This window comes from Ranitomeya imitator, chromosome 3, assembly GCF_032444005.1.
Source record: "Ranitomeya imitator isolate aRanImi1 chromosome 3, aRanImi1.pri, whole genome shotgun sequence".
Classification (NCBI taxonomy): domain Eukaryota; kingdom Metazoa; phylum Chordata; class Amphibia; order Anura; family Dendrobatidae; genus Ranitomeya; species Ranitomeya imitator.
In genome coordinates, this window is record NC_091284.1 from 14,171,709 (window position 1) to 14,198,117 (window position 26,409).

At 52.3% G+C, this 26,409-nt stretch overlaps 1 protein-coding gene across 1 annotated transcript; it reads right to left on the minus strand.

Moving 5' to 3' along the window:
- Positions 1-8,928: 8,928 nt before the first annotated feature.
- Positions 8,929-26,295, minus strand: LOC138672492 (protein FAM162A-like). Its single transcript, XM_069760515.1, has 5 exons — positions 26,167-26,295; positions 24,161-24,247; positions 23,651-23,756; positions 23,445-23,553; positions 8,929-9,393 (listed from the first exon to the last, which is right to left on the minus strand). Exons 1-5 carry the CDS (start codon positions 26,210-26,212, stop codon positions 9,316-9,318), a joined length of 426 nt encoding a protein of 141 aa, XP_069616616.1. The 5' UTR covers positions 26,213-26,295; the 3' UTR covers positions 8,929-9,315.
- Positions 26,296-26,409: the final 114 nt, after the last annotated feature.

Consider the following 26,409-nt stretch of genomic DNA (forward strand, 5'->3'; position numbering starts at 1 on the left):
CCGGTCCTGGCGCTTCTCGCCGCCTGCGAGATCTCTCTCCCTGATCTCGGCGACCATCTTGGATTTTTTTCACTGCACGCCGCAGCTCCAGCTCTCTCAGCCGCAGCTTCCCCCACATGCAGCGCTGTTATCGCCGGCCGTCGCCTACGTCTTCTGCGGGACACAGGACCTCGGGTAAGGAGACTACGTCAGCCTCTCCTCTGCAGTGCCGCCCTCGCTTCCGTAGTTTATAGACCCTGTAGTCTATTTTTCATTAGGTACACCATGTCCCAGTCAAGGTCTAAAAAATCCTCTAAGGTGCATACGACCTTTTTTTCTGCGTGTACCACAGGCTCCACTTCCTCGGCCTCAAAGTTCCCCCCTCTGCTCAGCCTGCGATGCCCCATGTACCCAGGAGCCCTCCACCGCCACCGCCTCCGGCGTACCTAGTCCCCCCGCGTGGGTCGCGTCACTTTCGCAGTCCGTGGATTTTTTTTAGCCAATGCCATCAAATCCATTCAGAACCCTCCTGGTGAACGGGGCAATCCGTTACAGGTGTTAAGAGATCCCTCCGTAGCAGGGGAATCGTCGGCCAGCAGGGGCCGCTCTCTCCGGAAAGAGGCACGGTCATCCAGAAAACGGATCCGCACTACCTCTCCTGAGCGCTCACCTCGCCACTCAGCTTCTTGCAGCTCCACCTCTCGCTCACCCTCTTTGGGGGCTCGCAGCGTTCACGACTCTGAATAGGAATCTGATGTATCCTTAGACCCGGAGGCTCCGGAGTTTAGATCTACGGTTGACTCCCTCATTGTAGCAGTCAATCACGCACTTAAAGTGGACGATGACTAATTCTACTCTGGACCACGCAGTCTCCTTTACTAGAACCAAGCGTTCTCATAAGACTTTCGCCTCTCACCCAGATTTTCTGGATATAGTCAGGCGACACAGGGAGCGTCCAGATAAGCGTTTCACGGGAAAAAAGGACCTGGTATCGAAGTATCCTTTTTCAGCAGATCTCGTGAAAGACTGGACGGATCCCCCACTAGTAGATCCTCCGGTTTCGCGCCTTGCTTCCAAAACGCTCCTATCCGTTCCGGATGGCGCTTCGATTAAGAGTCCCACTGAACGCCAGCTAGATGCCCAAGCTCGCTCAGTGTACGAAGCCTCAGGTTCTTCCCTATCTCCCTCCTTCGCCGCGGCTTGGGTGGCCAAGGCAATGGTTTCCTGGGCGGATGCTCTAGCGAAATCCATTCATGAACAGGATCTCCCGTCTGTGATGGCGGACCTTGCTAAACAGATAGCCATGGCTGGTGATTACGTGATGTACGCATCTCTCAATGCAGCGAATTGCGCAGCATCGGCGGCCTCAAACGCCATCACTATCAGAAGGGCTATTTGGCTCAGAGAGTGGCGCGCAGATTCCTCCTCTAAAAAATCTCTGATTTCTCTCCCTTTTCAGAGCGGGCGTCTTATTGGTGAAAAGCTAGACCAGCTTATTTCCGACGCTACAGGGGAAAAGAGCAAGTTCCTTCCCCAACAGAGGCCCAAGGCGGCCTTCCAGCGCCAGCCATATTTTCGCTTTCGGCCCTTTCGTACCAGCCCAGCCTGGTCCAATCCTGCCGGTTTTTTCCAGATCAGACCGATCCGCTCGCTCAGACAGAGACGTTCGTCCCTCTTTCAGGCCAAATCCGTCCTGGCGAGGAAAGCCTAGGCAGCCCAGGACCAGAGGTTCCAGACCCCCCAGATTCCCTTCTCAATGACTCGGGAACGGCGCCAGTCGATACCACCAGAGTAGGCGGACGCCTACTTCTTTTTCAGCAAGCCTGGCTCTCCGTCGTTCACGACGAATGGGTCAGGGATCTGGTGTCGTCTGGCTACAAAATAGAGTTCTCCGCTCCTCCTCCAACTCGTTTTTTTCCCTCTCGTCTCCCCAGTTCGGGAGCTCAGACTCGCGCCCTCCTTTGCGCCATTCACTCCCTCCGCCAGAGCGGGGTCATTGTTCCGGAACACGAGAAGTTCAAAGGTTTCTACTCAAACCTCTTCGTCGTGCCAAAGAAGGACGGGAAAGTGCGCCCCATTTTGGATCTGAAGCTCCTGAACAAGTGCGTAAAGGTACGGCACTTCAGGATGGAATCGCTCAGGTCGGTCATCTCCTCGATGGAAAGAGGGGAATTCTTGGCATCGATAGACATCAAGGATGCCTATCTTCACATTCCAATATTCCCGCCACATCAAAGGTTCCTCCGCTTTGCCATTCTAGAGGACCATTTCCAGTTCACGGCCTTACCCTTCGGTCTTGCCACGGCACCCAGGGTATTCACGAAGGTCATGGCGGCTGTCATGGCGGCTGTCATGGCCATTCTTCATTCTCGAGGAGTCGTCGTGTTGCCTTACTTAGACGACCTCCTCATAAAGGGTCCGTCTTATCAGGCCTGCGAGGCAAGCGTCCACATTACCTTGGATTCTCTTTCGGGCCTGGGCTGGTTGATCAACTTGGACAAGTCCTCTCCCGTTCCTGCCCGACGGATCTCCTTTCTGGGAATGATCCTGGACACTTCAAGGGGTCTGGTCTTGCTTCCTCGGTCCAAGGCCCAAGCGCTTTAGCAAGGAACCCGAACGCTCTGCCATCCTCGCCCGCGACCCATTCGATTCGCCATGAAGATCCTGGGAAAGATGGTTGCAGCAATCGAAGCGGTTCCTTTTGCTCAACTCCATCTCCGCCCCTTGCAACAGGCTCTGCTGGACAACTAGGACAGGAGTCTCATCTCTCGACCGTCCTTGCCCGTTGTCTCCGCGGATCAGACAATCTCTTGTATGGTGGACCCTGGGTCCATCTCTTCTCCAGGGGAAGTCCTTTCTCCCGATCCGCTGGTTAGTGGTAACTACCGACGCCAGTCTCCTCGGCTGGGGTGCGGTGTTTCTTCACCACTCTGCCCAGGGCCGTTGGACAGTTCGGGAGTCAAGGCTCCCTATCAACATCCTGGAGATTCGTGCGATCAGACTTGCCCTGAGTCGCTTTCACGCCCTGCTCGCGGGTCACCCAATACGAGTCCAATCGGACAACGTCACAGCGGTGGCTTACATAAACCACCAGGGGGGTACCCGCAGCAGGGCGGTGATGCAGGAAGTCTCCCACATTCTTTGTTGGGCCGAAACCAACCATTCCACCATTTCCGCAGTGCACATTCCGGGAGTCGAAAACTGGGCGGCGGACTTTCTGAGCCGCCAGGGCCTTGCCTCGGGGGAGTGGGAACTCCAAGAGGTTTTTCGACAGATCTGCCTTCGCTGGGGGACCCCGGACGTGGATCTGATGGCGTCCAGATTGAACGCCAAGGTCCACAACTTCATTGCGCATTCTCGGGATACCCAGGCTATAGGAGTGGACGCGTTGATATCCCCGTGGCATCAGTTTCAACTCCCATACGTGTTTCCTCCCCTTCCCTTACTGCCGAAGGTGATCCGAAAGATCAAGACGGAGGGGGTTCCGGTCATTCTGGTCGCCCCAGATTGGCCACGTCGCGCTTGGTACGCGGAGCTCGTTCAGCTCGTAGCCGACGTTCCCTGGCGGTTACCAGACCGCCCAGACCTGCTTCGCCAAGGACCGATCTACCACCAGAGCTCAGGGGCCCTACGTTTAACGGTGTGGCTGTTGAAACCTGGATTCTAACTCGAGCCGGTTTCTCTCAGCAGGTCATTCCCACCATGTTAAGCGCTCGCAAGGCGTCTTCCGCCTCCATTTACCACCGCGCCTGGAAAACCTTCTTCTCATGGTGCAGGCTCCGAGGTCACCCTCCGCTCGTTTTCTCTATCCCTTGCATCTTGGATTTCCTTCAGTCCGGTTTGGACTCCGGCTTGGCACTGAGTTCCCTCAAAGGTCAGATCTCAGCGTTATCCGTGCTGTTCCAGCGCAGAATCGCCGCCAACCTTCAAGTCAAGACTTTCATTCAGGGAGTCTCCCATGTGGTACCCCGCTACAGAATGCCGTTAGAGACCTGGGATCTCAACTTGGTCCTGGGGGTTCTTCAGGAACCTCTGTTTGAACCCCTTCAGGACGTTCCGCTTTCTGTACTCTCCTGGAAGGTTGCCTTCCTGGTAGCTGTGACGTCTATCAGAAGGGTCTCAGAGTTGGCCGCTTTATCCTGCCGGGCTCCTTTTCTTGCCTTTCATCAGGACAAGGTAGTCCTACGTCCTTCTCCGGCCTTTCTTCCTAAGGTGGTCTCATATTTTCATCTTAACGAGGACATCATTCTTCCCTCTTTTTGCCCGCAGCCCAAACACAGGGTTGAGAAGGCCCTTCCTACCCTGGATGTGGTACGGGCCCTTAGGAGGTACATTTCCAGAACGGCTCATTTCAGAAAATCGGACGCCCTTTTCGTGCTCCCGGAGGGTCACAGAAAGGGTTTGGCTGCGTCTAAAGCCACGATAGCCAGATGGATTCGATCTGCTATCCAGGAATCCTATCGGGTCAGGGGCAGCCCTATCCCGGCGGGGATTAGAGCACACTCCACTCGGTCGATGGGTGCTTCCTGGGCCATCCGGCACCAGGCAACAGCGGAGCAGGTTTGCAAGGCCGCAACGTGGTCCAGCCTGCATACTTTCTCAAAGCACTACAATGTCCACATTCACTCCTCTGCGGACGCGGCCCTTGGCAGGCGTATCCTGCAAGCGGCCGTTGCGCATCTGTAGTCAGATGGTACACGGAGTTATTTGGTTGTATTGTTTCCCTCCCAGGGACTGCTTTGGTACGTCCCATGGTCCTGTGTCCCCCAATGTGGCGAAGGAGAAATAGGGATTTTTGTGTGTACTCACCGTAAAATCCTTTTCTCCGAGCCACTCATTGGGGGACACAGCACCCACCCTGGTAGCCTTACAGCTCGTTACCTTTTTTAGTTTTTGACTGTTTTGTTGACATGTTATACTCTAATGTTACTTGATATTTTGTTGTTATTATCCTACTGCTTTTGCACTGAACTGGGTCTCTGGAAGCCAGCATGAGGGTGTATACTGCAGGGGAGGAGCTAACCTTTTTTTGTCTCAGCTTAGTGTCAGCCTCCTAGTGACAGCAGCATAACACCCATGGTCCTGTGTCCCCCAATGAGTGGCTCGGAGAAAAGGATTTTACGGTGAGTACACACAAAAATCCCTATTTCCATGATGTCTTATATTCCAGTCACCTCCAGAGCAGCCCTCTCCATCCATCAGCGGTTTCTCTGTACAGATATTCTGCCAGCGGTGCCGAACCTGAGAGCTAACAGAAAGGCAGCAGGATTCTGTCAATGTGAAATAATACAGGATCAGAGGAGGATAAGGCACATGGCTGCACAGAGAAATGGTGTACTGGGGATCCAGGAGGTGGTTCTGTGCAGGGACCTGTCTCTGCGGTGCGACCCGTCTCTGCGGTGCGGCCCCTGCTGTACAGCCTGTCTCTGCGGTGAGGCCCCTGTCTCTGCGGTGCGGCCCCTGTCTCTGACCTGCCATCCCTCAGGCCACCAGTTATTGTATCACCTGGTGCAGGTTCCCATTTAATGCCACCAGTGACCCCCAGATACACGTCCTGACCCGGGAAACCAAATGCTCCATATCCTGCACTCGTCTCATCTGCTCCATGTCCCAGAGAACTTCATCTGTGGTGTTCAGTCCTAAGAGGCGTCATGTCCTCTCTGCTGCAGATAACATCACCCGAGGACGGCCGCCAAATACCCGAGCTCAGAATATTCCTGACCAGCACAGCATCATCTGTGAGCTCACTGATAGTTATCACAAGTGTCTGTAGCTGCAATGATTACACTTATCTGCAGTCAAAGCTCCAGCACAACGCTCCATTACTGGGAGAGAACTCACATCTATGTCTAGGCAGTACCTACCGTATATGACAAGCATACAGCAACCTAACATTACATTACTGATCCCGAATTACATTCCTATTATACTCCAGAGCTGCAGTCACTATTCTGCTGGTGCACTCACTATTCTGCTGGTGCAGTCACTGTGTACATACATTACATTACTGATCCTGAGTTACATCCTGTATTATACTCCAGAGCTGCACTCACTATTCTGCTTGTGCAGTCACTGTGTACATATGTTACATTACTGATCCCGAATTACATTCCTATTATACTCCAGAGCTGCACTCACTATTCTGCTGGTGCAGTCACTGTGTACATACATTACATTACTGATCCTGAGTTACCTCCTGTATTATACCCCAGAGCTGCACTCACTATTCTGCTGGTGCAGTCACTGTGTACATACATTACATTACTGATTCTGAGTTACATCCTGTATTATACCCCAGAGCTGCACTCACTATTCTGCTGGTGCAGTCACTGTGTACATACATTACTGATCCTGAGTTACATCCTGTATTATACTCCAGAGCTGCACTCACTATTCTGCTGGTGCAGTCACTGTGTACATATGTTACATTACTGATCCAGAATTACATTCCTATTATACTCCAGAGCTGCACTCACTATTCTGCTGGTGCAGCCACTGTGTACATACACTACTGATCCTACGTTACATCCTGTATTATACCCCAGAGCTGCACTCACTATTCTGCTGGTGCAGTCACTGTGTACATACATTACTGATCCCGAATTACATTCCTATTATACTCCAGAGCTGCAGTCACTATTCTGCTGGTGCAGTCACTGTGTACATACATTACATTACTGATCCTGAGTTACCTCCTGTATTATACCCCAGAGCTGCACTCACTATTCTGCTGGTGCAGTCACTGTGTACATACATTACATTACTGATTCTGAGTTACATCCTGTATTATACCCCAGAGCTGCACTCACTATTCTGCTGGTGCAGTCACTGTGTACATACACTACTGATCCTACGTTACATCCTGTATTATACCCCAGAGCTGCACTCACTATTCTGCTGGTGCAGTAAGAAAGGGTTAATAAAACACGCACACATTAGGAAAAAAGTATGTTAATATTCTTCATTTAATATACTTACCATACTTCAGTGCCTGGAAAAAACGTAAAATAAACCGTATACAACCTGTCCGCCGTAGTCCAATTAATAACGTGTGTCCCACGACGATCTCCCCTATAGAACAGTGACATCGGGTGATGTCACTGCTCTGTAGGACCCTCAGTGACACACTGACAGGAGACAATGGCTCCTGCAGTGCATCACTGAGAGGTTGCCTAAGGGTACCGTCACACAGTGGCATTTTGATCGCTACGACGGCACGATTCGTGACGCTCCAGCATCATAACAATATCGCTCCAGCGTCGTAGACTGCTGTCACACTGCAATGCACGACGCTGGAGCGATAATTTCATGACGTATGTGCGATGTAGAAGACGTTGGTTACTATGCGCACATCGTATACAATATCGTGCACACCTTTGTTACACCATGCGATCATGCCGCCACAGCGGGACACTAGACGACGAAAGAAAGTTTCAAACGATCTGCTACGACGTACGATTCTCAGCGGGGTCCCTGATCGCAGGAGCGTGTCAGACACAGCGAGATCGCTGGAACGTCACGGATATATCGCTCGAACGTCACGCCGTCGTAGCGATCAAAATGCCACTGTGTGACGGTACCCTTAGGACAAAGTCTCACTTTATGGCAATTGCTGCGTGGGAAAATTTCTCACCCAGCAATGCCAAAAGTGAGACTAGGGACTATTTTTTTTTTTTTTTACAGCGGTGGAGGAATACAGTGAGGAAGGATACCTCCCTCCCGTCATTGTGTTCCTGGAGCCCCTAGAGAGCGGTCGCATCAGCTGATGCTGCCGTTCTCCACGGGAGATCATCGTGGGACACTCGTGGATTTCTGCGGACAGGGAGTATATTGGTTGTTTGTTCCCCGAAGCCAGTGTCAACCTGTAAAAAAGATTAAAATGACAAAGTGACAAGTAATGGTGAGTATGTAATCTATATTATATGTACTGTATGTCTATATGAATGTATTGTATGGAGTATGTATGTGGGTTTTTTTTTTTCATTCAACACATTAGCCGGATGATGGGACTACTCCTGTCCCATCATTGGCTAATGTGTCAATCACTGTCAGTGTAGCAGGCATCGTCCGATGGGACTTGTAGTCCCATCGAACAATGCCTGCACACACGTACAGAGCCCCGGCAGGCCCGCACAGAGCCCCGAGAGGCCCGTACAGATATCCAGCAGGCCCGCACAGACCCCGCCCGCACACACAAACACGCACAGTGTTCGCCCACACTCTTCCCCTCTCCGGAACAGGATGTAGAAGGACAGAAAGGGCTTATTTACGTTCCGATATTTGTGTCCCATTGACTTGCATGGGTATCGGTATCAGTGATATCCGATATTTTTTGGATATCGGCCGATCCAATCCGATACTTCTGGATATCGGGAGGTATCGCTCAACACTAATCATGTTCATTATTTTTGCGGATTTTATGCGCATTTCCCATTATATTATGGCATTTGGAGTGTCTGAGAAAAAACGCAAAAAATCTGCATAAAATCCACAAAAAAATATGCATGCAGAATTCCTGTAGGTTTATCTCAGGAGAATTCTGCATGGATTCCGGACGTGTGCACACACCCTTAATGTTCAAGATTTGGAGCTCAGTAGCAAAATCCTGGAGGCCAACTACGCTGGGTCTTTTTCCATAGAAGTGAATGGCGACGTGACGGCACATCCCCTTCTAAAATTAAAATTTATGTAAGTTATTGAGCAGCCGCAGTGCGGACCCCGTTACATCCCCTCTTATATTATGTTCGTGCCATAAAGCTGAAGCTCAATAAACCCCATTTCAGGGATTAAAGCTTCAAGTTGGGTTAGGAAAAGGAAATCCTGGTTTTTGGACAGGTATTCACTTAAACATTTTACTCCTTTTTAAAAGGTGCGGTCTGCTATTAAAGGGATTGTCCCGCGTACACTGAGCAGCCGCCCTCCACACACAAACTGTCCTGCTACCGGATCGGTGATAACTTAGTTTATTGTGCACAAAAACCTGTGAAATGAAACGAAGGACCGCCGAAATAATACTGGGGAGCGGCGACATGATATGGGGACCCATGTAACATTAGATTACGCACGTGTTCCTCTCGCACCCTCCATGATGGCTTCCGGGGAGCCTCCGAGAACCTTCCCTACAGCAGCCGATATCTCAGCTTCCGGAACCATTGTGCCATATCAGATGCAGCTTTGCGGACCCCCTCCCATTCCCCAGCAGTGAGCCGGACCCCCTGTCTCTCATAATGGGGACATAGACAATCACATGTGGGGAAGAGACATGACTACAGCTACAATCTAGGTGTCAATGGCGGGTGAGACCCTGCGCAGCGTCCTCGTCACCCTGTGCTGCGGCTACTTCTCCGCTTCGCTCCGGAGACGCGCCTTCTTCTCCAGGTTTATCTTGGCCAACGTCTCCTGCTTCCGCGCGGCCTGAGAAAAGACAAGAAGAAACCCAGGAGGAGTCAGCAGTGTTCATGTCCGGGCGTCTACAGGGGCGGTTGGGGTCTTCTTCCAAAATCTAGAAACTCCTTATTTTTCCTTCCCTAAATCTGGATGAACTTGGCTTATTTTGGGACGAGTTGTAATTTTCAAGAACGTCATTCACTTTGCTAAAGGAAAAAAAAAATGCATAAACCCCCCCACCATTTCCGCCATTTTTCTTAATTTTGCTTTAAATCGGGAAATGTTCGTTGTGCAATAAAAGTGTCCCGAGCGCAGGATTCTCTCACTCTACCGGAATCCGGTGATTCCATTTTTTGTGGTTTTTTAAATATTTACTAATTTAAAAAAAATTCAGAAAATGGTTAAAAAAAACAAAACAAACAAACATCTGTCATTTGTATTTTCTGAGATCTGTAACTTTACTCCTTAGTTGTTGGAGCCTCGTCGGGTCTCGGTTTTTGCGCTCTGAGCCGCAGGTTTCATAGACTCCATTGTGGGGGGGGCGGCGCACCATTATTTTTTATTCCATTTTTTTTTTTTTTTTTTTTTTAAGTGGATAACAAAAACACAGTTTTGGTGTTTTCTTTTTTTTTTTTTTTTTACAGGTAATTTAATATTTTCACAGACTGGAGTTTCACAGACTCGGTGATAAATATCTGGGGATTTGTACTTATATTTTCCAGATTGGGAAAATTAGAAAGATTTGAACTTAAGAATAATTTAAAAAATTGCACAAAACTTTTTCCTTCCCCCAAAAACTTAATATTTTTTTTATCCCCATTCTTTACCCCTCTGATGGCTGTGACCTGTAGACGGCCGATAGCTCGCGCTTCCATAATATCCAGGTTTATTGCATTAGAGATCAGCTCTGAAGCCGCAGGGGCTGCCGGAGACAGAGATGACGGTGATTTAGGGGGACCCTGGCTACAGGATTACCCATCTGCACCCCACCCTTAGACTGTGGTGGTACGGCGGGAAATGGCGTCGGAACAGAAGTCGGGGCCGATCAGAGCCTTCTAAATGCTGCAGACAGAGGCATCTAAGTGGTTAACAGCAGCGACTGCGGCCCTGCTGTCAGCGCTCCGCACACCGGTCACCGACATACAATGTCCCATGTCAGGAAGGGGGTCAAATAAATAAACATATGTACATATATTTGGTACTGCCACAATGGTAACAACTCTGGGATTAAATATCATTTTTTTAAAAATTGCTGGGTTTTTTTTTCAATTAACTCAGGTCGTGCATTTTTGCGGTAAATAGATGCAAATTTGCAGCTTTTTCTCTTTTTTTTTTGGTGCAAATTCCACGCGTGTTTTGCTGTTTAATAAAGTTAGTTTTACACGGGTTTCCTGTTTTTTTTTTGCATCAATTTATTTTTTTCACCGTCTCATTGTTTTCGCCGAAAGGAAGAATCGACGCTGCAGATTTTCAGTTCAATCAAAAAAAACAAAAGAAGAATTTTGTGCAGATTTCGGACATCTCGCAGGTTTTGCTGTAAAAAAGAAGATTTTAACTTGCATTAAAAAAAAAAAATGCTGCTGCAAATCCGCACCGTGTGCACACGGCCTTATGGCGTCATTTTTGCTGCATCTTTTTCTTTCCAGGTGACTATGAGAGAATCACTGTGCGACATAAAATAATAACTACAATCACTGCCAACATTTCATAATGGAAGATCTAAAAAAACAAACAAGTAACAAGTGTGTGTGTGTGTGTGTGTGTGTGTGTGTGTGTGTGTGTGTGTGTGTGTGTGTGTGTGTGTGTGTGTGTGTGTGTGTGTGTTGTCAGGACTTTCTCACAGGCGCCGGGCGTGGGGAGCGATGTGATGAGCGGCCGGGGTCATGCGAGGACGCCGCTCTCCGGCACATCTACACCAGGCATGAGAATGACACAGGAGTGGGAGGACTACAAAGCCCAGCAGTGCCCCTACATACCGCACATCACTAGGACTACCTCCCCTGTGGCTCCTGCTCTCAGCACGGGGCCCCATCAAGTGCGGCCTCTATCAGGGAGGAGTAAAATAAAAAAAAATCAGTGATCACTGTGGTCTCATATTATAATCAGGGGTCTTTACCAAGCAGGGGTCACACAAAGCAGAGACAACAGGGCTGACAGATACCAGAACCTGCAGAGGACGAGGAGGAGGCAGAGCCCCAGCTACTAATACACAGCGAGCGACACGAGCACAGGAGGACGAGGGTCACAGAGAAGGACAAAGAGAAGGAGAAGGACAAAGAGGAGGAGGAGGACAAAGAGGAGGAGGAGGCAGAGCCTCAGCTACTAATACACAGCAAGCGACACGAGCACAGGAGGACGAGAGTCACGGAGGAAGACAGAGGAGGAGAAGGACAAAGAAGAGGAGGAGGAGGTAGAGCCTCAGCTACTAATACACAGCAAGCGACCTGAGCACGGGAAAAATACGAAAAGGAGGAGGAGGACAAAGAGGAGGAGGCAGAGCCTCAGCTACTAATACACAGCGAGCGAACTGAGCACGTGAGGATGAAGAGGAGGAGGAGAAGGAGGAAGCAGAGCCCCAGCTACTAATACACAGCGAGCGAACTGAGCATGGGAGGACGAGGAAGAGGAGGAGGCAGAGCCTCAGCTACTAATACACAGCGAGCGAACTGAGCCCGGGAGGATGAAGAGGAGGAGGAGAAGGAGGAAGCAGAGCCTCAGCTACTAATACACAGCGAGCGAACTGAGCCCGGGAGGATGAAGAGGAGGAGAAGGAGGAAGCAGAGCCTCAGCTACTAATACACAGCGAGCGAACTGAGCCCGGGAGGATGAAGAGGAGGAGGAGAAGGAGGAAGCAGAGCCTCAGCTACTAATACACAGCGAGCGAACTGAGCTCGGGAGGGCAAGGAAGGAGGAGGACGAAGAGGAGGAGGAGGCACAGCCTCAGCTACTAATACACAGCGAGCGACCTGAGCACGGAAGGACGAAGAAGAGGAGGAGGAGGAGAAGGAGGAAGCAGAGCCCCAGCTACTAATACACAGCGAGCGAACTGAGCATGGGAGGAAGAGGAGGACGAAGAGGAGGAGGAAGCAGAGCCCCAGCTACTAATACACAGCGAGCGACCTGAGCACGGAAGGACGAAGAAGAGGAGGAGGAGGAGAAGGAGGAAGCAGAGCCCCAGCTACTAATACACAGCGAGCGAACTGAGCATGGGAGGAAGAGGAGGACGAAGAGGAGGAAGCAGAGCCCCAGCTACTAATACACAGCGAGCGACCTGAACACGGGAGGACGAAGAAGAGGAGGAGGAGGAAGAGGCAGAGCCCCAGCTACTAATACACAGCGAGCGACCTGAACACGGGAGGACGAAGAAGAAGAGGAGGAGGAGGAGGAGGAGGAGGCAGAGCCCCAGCTACTAATACACAGCGAGCGACCTGAGCATGGGAGGACGACGAAGAGGAAGAGGAGGAGGAGGAAAAGGAGGCACAGCCTCAGCTGCTAATACACAGCGAGCGACCTGAGCACAGGAGGACAAAGAAAAGGAGGACGAAGAGGAGGAGGAGCCCCAGCTACTAATACACAGCAAGCGACCTGAGCATGGGAAGACGAAGAAGAGGAAGAGGAGGAGAAGTACAAAGAGGACGAGGAGGCAGAGCCCCAGCTACTAATACACTGCGAGCGACCTGAACACGGGAGGACGAAGAAGAGGATGAAGAGGAGGAGGAGGAAGAGCCTCAGCTACTAACAGAGAGCGACCTGAGCACGGGAAAAATACGAAGAGGAGGAGAACGACAAAGAGGAGGAGGCACAGCCTCAGCTACTAATACACAGCGAGCGACCTGAGCACGGGAGGACAAAGAAGAGGAGGACGAAGAGGAGGCAGAGCCTCAGCTACTAACAGAGAGCGACCTGAGCACGGGAAAAATACGAAGAGGAGGAGGCACAGCCTCAGCTACTAATACACAGCGAGCGAAACGAGCACAGGAGGACGAGAGTCACGGAGGAAGACAGGAGGAGGAGGACAAAGAGGGGGAGGCAGAGCCTCAGCTACTAATACACAGCGAGCGACCTGAGCAAGGGAGGACGAAGAAGAGGAGGAGTACAAGGGCGGCGGCGGACAAAGAGGAGAAGGACAAAGGAGGAGGAGGACAAAGAGGAGGAGGACAAAGAGGAAGAGGAGGACAAAGGAGGAGGAGGACAAAGAGGAGGAGGAGGAGGAGGAGGAGGACAAAGAGGAGGAGGCAGAGCCTCAGCTACTAATACACAGGGAGCGACCTGAGCACGGGAGGATGAAGAAGACGATGACGACAAAGGAGGAGGATGAGGACAGAGGAGGAGGAGGAGGAGGAGGAGGAGGAGGACGACAAAAGAGGAGGAGGAGAGGACGACAAAAGAGGAGGAGGAGAGGACGACAAAGGAGGAGGAGGAGGACGACAAAGGAGGAGGAGGAGGACGACAAAGGAGGAGGAGGAGGACGACAAAGGAGGAGGAGGAGGACGACAAAGGAGGAGGAGGAGGACGACAAAGGAGGAGGAGGAGGACGACAAAGGAGGAGGAGGAGGACGACAAAGGAGGAGGAGGAGGACGACAAAGGAGGAGGAGGAGGACGACAAAGGAGGAGGAGGAGGACGACAAAGGAGGAGGAGGAGGACGACAAAGGAGGAGGAGGAGGACGACAAAGGAGGAGGAGGAGGACGACAAAGGAGGAGGAGGAGGACGACAAAGGAGGAGGAGGAGGACGACAAAGGAGGAGGAGGAGGACGACAAAGGAGGAGGAGGAGGACGACAAAGGAGGAGGAGGAGGACGACAAAGGAGGAGGAGGAGGACGACAAAGGAGGAGGAGGAGGACGACAAAGGAGGAGGAGGAGGACGACAAAGGAGGAAGAGGAGGACGACAAAGGAGGAAGAGGAGGAGGAGGACGACAAAGGAGGAAGAGGAGGAGGACGACGACAAAGGAGGAAGAGGAGGAGGATGACGACAAAGGAGGAGGACAAAGGAGGAGGAGGACAAAGGAGGAGGAGGACAAAGGAGGAGGAGGAGGACAAAGGAGGAGGAGGAGGACAAAGGAGGAGGAGGAGGACAAAGGAGGAGGAGGAGGACAAAGGAGGAAAAAGGAGGAGGAGGAGGAGGACAAAGGAGGAGGAGGAGGAGGACAAAGGAGGAGGAGGAGGACAAAGGAGGAGGAGGAGGACAAAGGAGGAGGAGGACAAAGGAGGAGGAGGAGGACAAAGGAGGAGGACAAAGTAGGAGGAGGAGGACGACAAAGGAGGAGGACAAAGGAGGAGGAGGGGAGGAGTACAAAGAGGAGGGGGCGGAGTACAAAGAAGAGGGGGAGGACGAGTAGGACAAAGGAGGAGGAGGAGAGGACGACAAAGGAGGAGGAGGAGGAGGAGGACGACAAAGGAGGAGGAGGAGGACGACAAAGGAGGAGGAGAAGAGGACGACAAAGGAGGAGGAGGAGGAGAGGACGACAAAGGAGGAGGAGGAGGAGAGGACGACAAAGGAGGAGGAGGAGGAGGAGGAGAGGACGACAAAGGAGGAGGAGGAGGAGGAGGACGACAAAGGAGGAGGAGGAGGAGGACGACAAAGGAGGAGGAGGAGGAGGACGACAAAGGAGGAGGAGGAGGACGACAAAAGAGGAGGAGGAGAGGACGACAAAGGAGGAGGAGGAGAGGACGACAAAGGAGGAGGAGGAGAGGACGACAAAGGAGGAGGAGGAGAGGACGACAAAGGAGGAGGAGGAGAGGACGACAAAGGAGGAGGAGGAGAGGACGACAAAGGAGGAGGAGGAGAGGACGACAAAGGAGGAGGAGGAGGAGGACGACAAAGGAGGAGGAGGAGGAGGACGACAAAGGAGGAGGAGGAGAGGACGACAAAGGAGGAGGAGGAGGAGGAGGAGGAGGACGACAAAGGAGGAGGAGGAGGAGGACGACAAAGGAGGAGGAGGAGGAGGACGACAAAGGAGGAGGAGGAGAGGACGACAAAGGAGGAGGAGGAGGAGAGGACGACAAAGGAGGAGGAGGAGGACGACAAAGGAGGAGGAGGAGGACGACAAAGGAGGAGGAGGAGGACGACAAAGGAGGAGGAGGAGGACGACAAAGGAGGAGGAGGAGGACGACAAAGGAGGAGGAGGAGGACGACAAAGGAGGAGGAGGAGGAGAGGACGACAAAGGAGGAGGAGGAGGAGAGGACGACAAAGGAGGAGGAGGAGAGGACGACAAAGGAGGAGGAGGAGGAGAGGACGACAAAGGAGGAGGACGACAAAGGAGGAGGAGGAGGACGACAAAGGAGGAGGACGACAAAGGAGGAGGAGGAGGACGACAAAGGAGGAGGAGGAGGACGACAAAGGAGGAGGAGGAGGACGACAAAGGAGGAGGAGGAGGACGACAAAGGAGGAGGAGGAGGACGACAAAGGAGGAGGAGGAGGAGGACGACAAAGGAGGAGGAGGAGGACGACAAAGGAGGAGGAGGAGGAGGACGACAAAGGAGGAGGAGGAGGACGACAAAGGAGGAGGAGGAGGACGACAAAGGAGGAGGAGGAGGAGGACGACAAAGGAGGAGGAGGAGGACGACAAAGGAGGAGGAGGAGGAGGACGACAAAGGAGGAGGAGGAGGACGACAAAGGAGGAGGAGGAGGAGGACGACAAAGGAGGAGGAGGAGGACGACAAAGGAGGAGGAGGAGGACGACAAAGGAGGAGGAGGAGGAGGACGACAAAGGAGGAGGAGGAGGACGACAAAGGAGGAGGAGGAGGAGGACGACAAAGGAGGAGGAGGAGGACGACAAAGGAGGAGGAGGAGGACGACAAAGGAGGAGGAGGAGGACGACAAAGGAGGAGGAGGAGGACGACAAAGGAGGAGGAGGAGGAGGACGACAAAGGAGGAGGAGGAGGACGACAAAGGAGGAGGAGGAGGACGACAAAGGAGGAGGAGGAGGACGACAAAGGAGGAGGAGGAGGACGACAAAGGAGGAGGAGGACGACGACAAAGGAGGAAGAGGAGGAGGAGGAGGACGACAAAGGAGGAAGAGGAGGAGGAGGACGACAAAGGAGGAAGAGGAGGAGGACGACGACAAAGGAGGAAGAGGAGGAGGATGACGACAAAGGAGGAGGAGGACAAAGGAGGAGGAGGACAAAGGAGGAGGAGGACAAAGGAGGAGGAGGACAAAGGAGGAGGACAAAGGAGGAGGACAAAGGAGGAGGAGGAGGACAAAGGAGGAGGAGGAGGAAAAAGGAGGAGGAGGAAAAAGGAGGAGGAGGAGGAGGAAAAAGGAGGAGGAGGAGGAGGACAAAGGAGGAGGAGGAGGACAAAGGAGGAGGAGGAGGACAAAGGAGGAGGAGGAGGACAAAGGAGGAGGAGGACAAAGGAGGAGGAGGACAAAGGAGGAGGAGGACAAAGGAGGAGGAGGACAAAGGAGGAGGAGGACAAAGGAGGAGGAGGACAAAGGAGAAGGAGGAGGAGGAGGAGGAGGACAAAGGAGGAGGACAAAGTAGGAGGAGGAGGACGACAAAGGAGGAGGACAAAGGAGGAGGAGGGGAGGAGTACAAAGAGGAGGGGGCGGAGTACAAAGAAGAGGGGGAGGACGAGTAGGACAAAGGAGGAGGAGGACAAAGAGGAGGAGGATGATGACGACAAAGAGGAGGAAGATAAAGATGAGGAGGAGGAGGACAGAGGAGGACGATGACGAGAAGGCAGAGCCTCAGCTACTAATAAACAGCGAGCGACCTGAGCACGGGAGAACAAAGAGGAGGACGACTACGAGGACAAGGAAGAGGACACCCACACTGCTTACCAGCAGAATAGTGAGCGCAGCTCTGGGGTATAATACAGGATGTAACTCAGGATCAGTAATGTAATGTATGTACACAGTGACTGCACCAGCAGAATAGTGAGTGCAGCTCTGGAGTATAATACAAAATGTAACTCAGGATCAGTAATGTATGTACACAGTGACTGCACCAGCAGAATAGTGAGTGCAGCTCTGGGGTATAATACAGGATGTAACTCGGGATCAGTAATGTAATGTATGTACACAGTGACTGCACCAGCAGAATAGTGAGTGTAGCTCTGGAGTATAATACAGGATGTAACTCAGGATCAGTAATGTAATGTATGTACACAGTGACTGCACCAGCAGAATAGTGAGTGCAGCTCTGGAGTATAATACAGGAGGTAACTCAGGATCAGTAATGTAATGTATGTACACAGTGACTGCACCAGCAGAATAGTGAGTGCAGCTCTGGGGTATAATACAGGATGTAACTCGGGATCATTAATGTAATGTATGTACACAGTGACTGCACCAGTAGAATAGTGAGTGCAGCTCTGGGGTATAATACAGGGTGTAACTCAGGATCAGTAATGTATGTACACAGTGACTGCACCAGCAGAATAGTGAGTGCAGCTCTGGGGTATAATACAGGATGTAACTCAGGATCAGTAATGTAATGTATGTACACAGTGACTGCACCAGCAGAATAGTGAGTGCAGCTCTGGGGTATAATACAGGATAAATAATAGCCTTAAGGTACCGTCACACTAAGCGACGCTGCAGCGATACTGACAACGATCCGGATCGCTGCAGCGTTGCTGTTTGGTCGCTGGAGAGCTGTCACACAGACCGCTCTCCAGCGACCAACGATGCCGGTAACCAGGGTAAACATCGGGTAACTAAGCGCAGGGCCGCGCTTAGTAACCCGATGTTTACCCTGGTTACCATCGTTAAAGTAAAAAAACAACCGCTACATACTTACCTACCGCTGTCTGTCCCCGGCGCTGTGCTTCTCTGCTCCGGCTGTGAGCACAGCGGCCGGTTACGTCACCGCTCTGCTTTCCGGCCGCTGTGCTCACAGCCGGAGCAGAGAAGCACAGCGCCGGGGACAGACAGCGGTAGGTAAGTATGTAGCGGTTGTTTTTTTACTTTAACGATGGTAACCAGGGTAAACATCGGGTTACTAAGCGCGGCCCTGCGCTTAGTTACCCGATGTTTACCCTGGTTACCAGTGAAGACATCGCTGAATCGGTGTCACACACGCCGATTCAGCGATGTCAGCGGGAGATCCAGCGACGAAACAAAGTTCTGGACTTTCTTCCCCGACCAGCGACAGCACAGCAGGGGCCTGATCGCTGCTGCCTGTCACACTGGACGATATCACTAGCCAGGACGCTGCAACGTCACGGATCGCTAGCGATATCGTCTAGTGTGACGGTACCTTTAGTTGCACCTAGTTTGTCGAGGCAAAATGGATCACAGTGTTGGATACATTAACCCCTAAGGGGCTGAATGAGTCCCTTTCCTTTGCCTCCTTTCTGGGACCGTAATCATTTACTCCTTATACTTTATTGGCATCTGCTCCTGTCTTGGCCCTGTGGATACTATGGATATTTTGGTTAGGGTGTTAAGTTGTTTTTATCGTTTTTTATTTCTTTTTATATGGTGTATAATTGTGTTTTATTTATAACCTTGCAGTGGGACCTCAAAAGTCTGTGGCCCTCCTTTATATTGGACACTGGATACTAACTGTCACCATCTGCGTTATGTGACAAGCACCGGATGAGGCATAAGATAATAGGATGGGAAACTGATGGACTGAGAACTATCTTCTGGATCGGCTTTTTATTGTACGATTTATGACATGACTGTTATTATACTATGATCCCCATGATGTTGTACATATATGTCCAATTTCCCACCTTTGGGTGCCTTACTTAATACTGCACTTCCGGTGCAATGTAGAGACTTCTGTTCCTTACGTTGGTGATATAGTGGTTGCGCGCATGCGCGCCGAGGCCCGGGATCCCTGCTGTGCGACGGCGCGTCCTTTTGCCTTGCTCGCACGCCTGGGGATTCTCTTCTGATCCCCGCGCGTGCGCAGTAACGCGGACGCTCCTTTGCACTGTCAGGACCTGTGGCGTGCGGTGCGCATGCGCCGCTAATTGGCCACTTTGATTGGCTCATTATGGGCATGTGATGAATTTCTTGACTTTAAAAGGTCCTCCTATATGGGTTAATGTCACTTCCCTTGAGAAAGCGTTCTATTGGAGACGCGAAACGCGCGTCGGGCTTTGTCTACACCCACCCCAGGTTCCATTCAGTGTGTGCCCGTGGTAAGTGTGTCCTGACCCTGTTGGGTACTATGTTACATGGACCCCCTTCCTTATTATAAGTACTATACTGGGCAGGGCCGCTTACTAGTGCTATATCCGAATGCACATGCACTTTATGATTAGATGGATTACTTTGCACTAAGGGAAAAACTCTGTTTGTGATTCCTGGTTCCCCCTGTTTTGTATCTGCACATGTGTCACTTTATTTGATTGCTGTATTTATTAAAATCTATTATATGTAATATGAATTATCAATAAATTTTGACCTTTTTACTCTTATTACCCAAGAAAACTCGTTTTCCTCCTTATAAATATAGTTTGTCCTTATGTTGGTATGTCCCTGTATGTTTCATGTTTACCTTTCCTTTTCCGGGTATTCAAGATAAGTAATACATCAGATTTGCCAACTTCCAGGGAAGGGCGAGACATTTGCACAATGTAAAAGGTGACTGTTATTACACATAAGCAGATGTCAGACTCTAGTAACAGATGTCACTGGCTCACGGTGTCCGGTCGGTGTCGGTGTGCACACTGTATCTATCGTTTATTCCGGTCCGGTTCTGTGTTAGCAGCAAACTTTCCTGTTAATTTTTACCATTGTTTTAATCATCCTGCGGGTCTCCCTGTGATCTCTCCCTTCTTAGATTTAGATGTGCAGCATTGGCGAGTGCACATCACAAATCTACCAGAAGATTAGAGCCCCAGCTGCTTGCTGACTGTCTCCACCACTATAGTATACATAGCCCCAATACTGTCCATGGGTTTCAATGCAGTGGACTTCAGGAAAATGGCAGCCGGAGGCGGTGCATGTGCACATTACGATCTTGGTACCTTCTTCACCCTCCTCGTATCATCTTTATCCCACAACCCCAAACAGTTATACATCACTTTTAACTCCCTTCTCGGCCCATCACTGCCCCTCCGACTTCCCTAATCTCTGCAAAAGACTTTGCCGTACACTTCAACAAGATCGATCAAATCAGGCAAGACTTTACTACTCAACCACCACAACCCCTATGTATACCAGACCACTGCCCTCCCCCACTAGCCTTCCTCCCACCATCACTGCAGGAGATCACACCTCACCACCTGTGCACTGGACCCCATCCCATCTCCTCCCCAACCTCGCCACCACGACACTTATCCCAGCCCTAACCCATCTATTCAACCTATCAATCAATACTGGCACCTTATCTTTTGCTTTTGAACATGCCACGATCCCACCTATTGTCAGCAATCCCTCGACCAGACCTCCACGTCCAGCTATCGCCCCATATCGCTGCTCCCGTTCACCTTCAAACTCCTCGAAAACCATGTCCACCTTGTACTTCCCACCTCTTATGTAATCTACTCTACCAACCGTCAATACGGCTTCCGTCTTCACCTCTTCTCCGAAACTGCGCTGACAAAATGACTAACTACTTACAGCCTAAGTGACCAGACACTTCTCTGCACTCCTCCTTCTAGACCAGTCGTCTGCCGTTAACACAGTTGAGCACTGCCTCCTACTACACATCCTCTCTTCCCTCGTATCACAGTCCTCGCCCGCTCCTAAATCTCTTCATACCTTACTAACCGCACATTTACCGTCTCACACTCCCACATTACCTCCTCGTCCTGCCCTCTCTCTGTCAATGTTCCTCAAGACTCTGTCTCGGGACCCCTCTTCTCAATCTATATCTTTGGCTTGGGACAACTGACAGTCCCACGGCTTCCAGTAACATCTATATGCTATATGTCTGTCAGCCATATCCTCCTTCTCCTCTCGCTTTCTAATGATCAACGTACACAAAACTGACCTCATCATCTTTCCTCCATCTCACCTAACTCCCCTACCCGATCTAACGATCACAGTAGCTGATATCACTCTTTCCCTTGTAGCGGACGCCCATTGCCTCGGAGTAACCATCGACTTTGCTCTGTCCTTCACACCGACGCCAAGCTCTCGCCACCTCCAACCCAAAAATATTTCCAGAATCCGTCCTTTCTTCAACCCTCAATCTACTAAAATAATTGTGCCTTCATTATGTCCAACCTCGACTACTGCAATATCCTCCTCTGTGGCCTCCCCGCTAACACTCGCCCACCTCTCCAGTCCATCCTTAACTCTGCTGCCACCTCTCTCCTCACTGCTCCTCCATTTCTCCCCTCTGAAAATCCCTTCATTGACTCACAATTCCCACTTGAAGCTACTAACACTGACCTACAAAGCCATCCATAAACTGTCTCCTCCATGTATCTCTGAACTAATCTCCCTATATCTCCCACCACATAGTCTCCGGTCCTCCCAAGACTTTCTCTCTTCCACGATCGCACGTTCCTCATCCAATTGCCTGCAAGACTTCGCCCGAGTGTCCCCATCCTCTGGAATTCTTATCCCCTACATTCAGAACTTTCAAGCAAAACTTGAAAACCCATCTCTTCAGAACAGTTTACAGCCTGCAATGACCATGATGACACATCACCACCACAAAGCTTCGCCTCACCACCAGAGCTGCTGCCTCACCAACCAACACCAGAGCTGAAGCCTCACCAACACCATAGCTACTGCCTCACCAACATCGGAGCTGTTTACTCACCAACATCGGAGCTGTTTACTCACCAACATCGGAGCTGCCGCCTCACCAACACCAGAGCTGCCGCCTCACCAACACCAGAGCTGCCGCCTCACCAACACCAGAGCTGCCGCCTCACCAACACAAGAGCTGCCGCCTCACCAACACAAGAGCTGCCGCCTCACCAACACAAGAGCTGCCCGCTCACCAACACCGGAGCTGCCGCCTCAACAACACCAGAGCTGCCACCTCACCAACACCACCAGAGCTGCCGCCTCACCAACACCACCAGAGCTGCCGCCTCACCAACACCACCAGAGCTGCCGCCTCACCAACACCACCAGAGCTGCCGCCTCACCAACACCACCAGAGCTGCCGCCTCACCAACACCACCAGAGCTGCAGTCTCACCACCCAATACCATAGCTACTGCCTTACCGACACCATAGCTGCCGCCTCACCAACACCAAAAGAGCTGCCGCCTCACCACCCAACACCAGAGCTGCCGCCTCACCAACACCAGAGCTGCCGCCTCACCAACACCACCAGAGCTGCCGCCTCACCACCCAATACCATAGCTACTGCCTTACCGACACCATAGCTGCCGCCTCACCAACACCAAAAGAGCTGCCGCCTCACCACCCAACACCAGAGCTGCCGCCTCACCAACACCAGAGCTGCCGCCTCACCAACACCACCAGAGCTGCAGTCTCACCACCCAATACCATAGCTACTGCCTTACCGACACCATAGCTGCCGCCTCACCAACACCAAAAGAGCTGCCGCCTCACCACCCAACACCAGAGCTGCCGCCTCACCAACACCAGAGCTGCCGCCTCACCAACACCACCAGAGCTGCCGCCTCACCACCCAACACCAGAGCTGCCACCTCACCACCCAACACCAGAGCTGCCACCTCACCACCACCAGAGCTGCCGCCTCACCAACATCAGAGCTGCCACCTCACCAACATCAGAGCTGCCACCTCACCAACACCACCAGAGCTGCCACCTCACCAACACCACCAGAGCTGCCGCCTCACCAACACCAGAGCTGCCGCCTCACCAACACCAGAGCTGCCGCCTCACCAACACCAGAGCTGCCGCCTCACCACCCAACACCAGAGCTGCCACCTCACCACCCAACACCAGAGCTGCCACCTCACCACCACCAGAGCTGCTGCCTCACCAACACCACCAGAGCTGCCACAGCCCCCAAACCTACTCTCCGCTTCCCAATTATCCTGTAGGCTACAAGCTGCGGGGCCGGGCCCGCTCCTCTCTGTACCCGTCTGTCACTATTAATAATAACAATCCACACACTGCGATCGTACAGACCCAGTAATGGGACGATCAGTGTCAGTGTTACAGATTTGCCCCCTCGCCCCATAGTAACCAGTGCCCCCAGTACAGAAGCCGCTCACCTGCTTCCCAGATATGACCATTACGATGCAGCCCGCGATGGTCAGAAGCATCATCAGGACGGAGAACTTGACTCGCACTTTGCTCTTGGCTGAATCCACCATCTCGTATCTGGGAGAGAAGACAGACGCCATTTATACTGGGAAGAGCGGCCCCCGGTGTGAGCAGCACCACAACCCCCATTCTCCCCCACAGATCATAAACTTACGAGACAATTTCAGGAATATCGGATTCGTTCTTGAATCGTCCTCCCCAGACCAAAATCTTCTTCTCGAAGTTGGTGGGTTTATGGCCGGGGATTTTGAAGGACTGACCTGGAAGATAAGAAGGAGCTGGATGACAGGGGGACTGGGGGCAGCAATATCCCTCTGACCACCGGGGGCGCTGCGACACGTGTCTGAGATAACGCGACCTCCATCCAGGAGGACACTGACATCACACAAGGGCTTTCTGGATAAGAAGTGGTGTGTGCAGTCTGCAGAGACGCGGCCCCTCGCTGTGGGGTGCGGGGGCAGCTTGGTGGCTGAGGGAACACAGGATTTGGTCACAAACATATAAAATATCAGCTATGGAAGGAAATTATATCTCCAGGGGTAAACCCCACCTGGACGGCCTCGTTATTACAGGGATTTCTCTTTGGACATCACACAAGGGGTTAATCAGGCAGGAATGGTGGGGACCCAGGAGCGCGGCCCCCCGGCAGTGACGCTGGACTCACCTTCTGCTTTGGTCTTGTCCCCCTCGGGTTTGCTGCACTGCCATCTCCTGCCCACCAGAGACTGAGGGACGGGAACCACAGACCTCCCTGGAAAAAGACAATAAACTGGTCATGTACACAGGGGGACTACAACTCCCAGCAGGCTACAGCTCAGGGCACGTGGAGAGCTGGAGAAAGTACAGCGGAATGATAGGGGGAACACTAATCCGGGAGACCCCCACAAGACCCGCCGCATACCGGGAACCCCCCACAAGACCCGCCGTATAGCGGGAACCCCCCACAAGACCCGCCGTATAGCGGGAACCCCCCACAAGACCCGCCGTATAGCGGGAACCCCCCACAAGACCCGCCGTATACCGGGAACCCCCCCACAAGACCCGCCGTATACCGGGAACCCCCCCACAAGACCTGCCGTATACCGGGAACACCCCACAAGACCCGCCGTATACCGGGAACCCCCCCACAAGACCCGCCGTATACCGGGAACCCCCCCACAAGACCCGCCGTATACCGGGAACACCCCACAAGACCCGCCGTATACCGGGAACCCCCCACAAGACCTGCCGTATACCGGGAACCCCCCACAAGACCCGCCGTATACCGGGAACACCCCACAAGACCCTCCGTATACCGGGAACACCCCACAAGACCTGCCGTATACCGGGAACCCCCCACAAGACCCTTCATATACCGGGAACCCCCCACAAGACCTGCCGTATACCGGGAACCCCCCACAAGACCCTTCATTATTATTATTTATTATTATTATTATACATTTTTATAGCGCCATTTATTCCATGGCGCTTTACATGTGAATACGGGCAAATATAGACAAATACATTAAACATAAGCAGATAACAAGGCACACGAGTACATAAGGAGGGAGGACCCTGCCCGCGAGGGCTCAGTCTGCAGGGGATGGGTGAGGATACACTAGGAGAGGGAAGAGCTGGCTGTGCGGCAGTTCAGTAGGTTGAGGATCACTGCAGGCTGTAGGCTTGTCGGAAGAGGTGGGTCTTCAGGTTCTTTTCATATACCGGGAACCCCCCACAAGACCTGCCGTATATCGGGAACACCCCACAAGACCCTTCATATACCGGGAACACCCCACAAGACCTTTCATATACCGGGAACACCCCACAAGACCCGCCGTATACCGGGAACACCCCACAAGACCCGCCGTATACCGGGAACCCCCCACAAGACCCTTCATATACCGGGAACGCCCGACAAGACCTGCCGTATACCGGGAACCCCCCACAAGACCCGCCGTATACCGGGAACACCCCCACAAGACCCGCCGTATACCGGGAACACCCCCACAAGACCCGCCGTATACCGGGAACCCCCCACAAGACCCGCCGTATACCGGGAACACCCCCACAAGACCCGCCGTATACCGGGAACCCCCCACAAGACCCGCCGTATACCGGGAACCCCCCACAAGACCCGCCGTATACCGGGAACCCCCCACAAGACCCGCCGTATACCGGGAACCCCCCACAAGACCCTTCATATACCGGGAACGCCCCACAAGACCTGCCGTATACCGGGAACACCCCCACAAGACCCGCCGTATACCGGGAACGCCCCACAAGACCCGCCGTATACCGGGAACAACCCACAAGACCCGCCGTATACCGGGAACACCCCACAAGACCCGCCGTATACCGGGAACGCCCCACAAGACCTGCCGTATACCGGGAACACCCCACAAGACCCTCCGTATACCGTTCACAGTGAGTACTGGGGTCCTGCACTTTCCAGGTGACGATCGGTCGCAGCGCTGCCGCCTGCACAGCTCTGTACCCTCGGTGTATATATATATATATATATATATATATATATATATATATATATATATATATAGGTCACACTGTCCCCTCCCCCGCTCACATTACTCCGGCTATACAGTACTATGGGGGCGGGAATCAGCAGCCCCTTCCCCCGTAGTGACAGCCCGGGGCCCTCCTCCTCCTCAGCTCCGCGGTCACCTGACCACTCACCAGCCAATAGCCGCGTCCCGCTCCTCCCGAGCGCCGCTCGCAACATCTTTACATTCACAGTTTCACACAATGTCAAACTGCTGTCTGACGTCACTGCTCATAGGCCCCGCCCAGGACAGAACAGCCAATGGAATGTCGACGAGAAAATGCAGAATTAACCAATAGTAAAAGTCACATTGTTTGTCGTTAACCAATGAGATAACAAAATAAACAATTATTTGACCAATAAGAGAAAGGCACTGT

What these genes read in the sequence shown, in the direction of transcription:
- LOC138672492 (XM_069760515.1), bottom strand. Translation starts at nt 26,212, where the DNA reads ATGTTGCGAGCGGCGCTCGGGAGGAGCGGGACGCGGCTATTGGCTG. An exon ending in GGACAAGACCAAAGCAGAAG is followed by an intron (nt 23,757 to 24,160) that starts GTGAGTCCAGCG and finishes CTTATCTTCCAG; the next exon opens with GTCAGTCCTTCAAAATCCCC. An exon ending in GATATTCCTGAAATTGTCTC is followed by an intron (nt 23,554 to 23,650) that starts GTAAGTTTATGA and finishes CTTCTCTCCCAG; the next exon opens with ATACGAGATGGTGGATTCAG.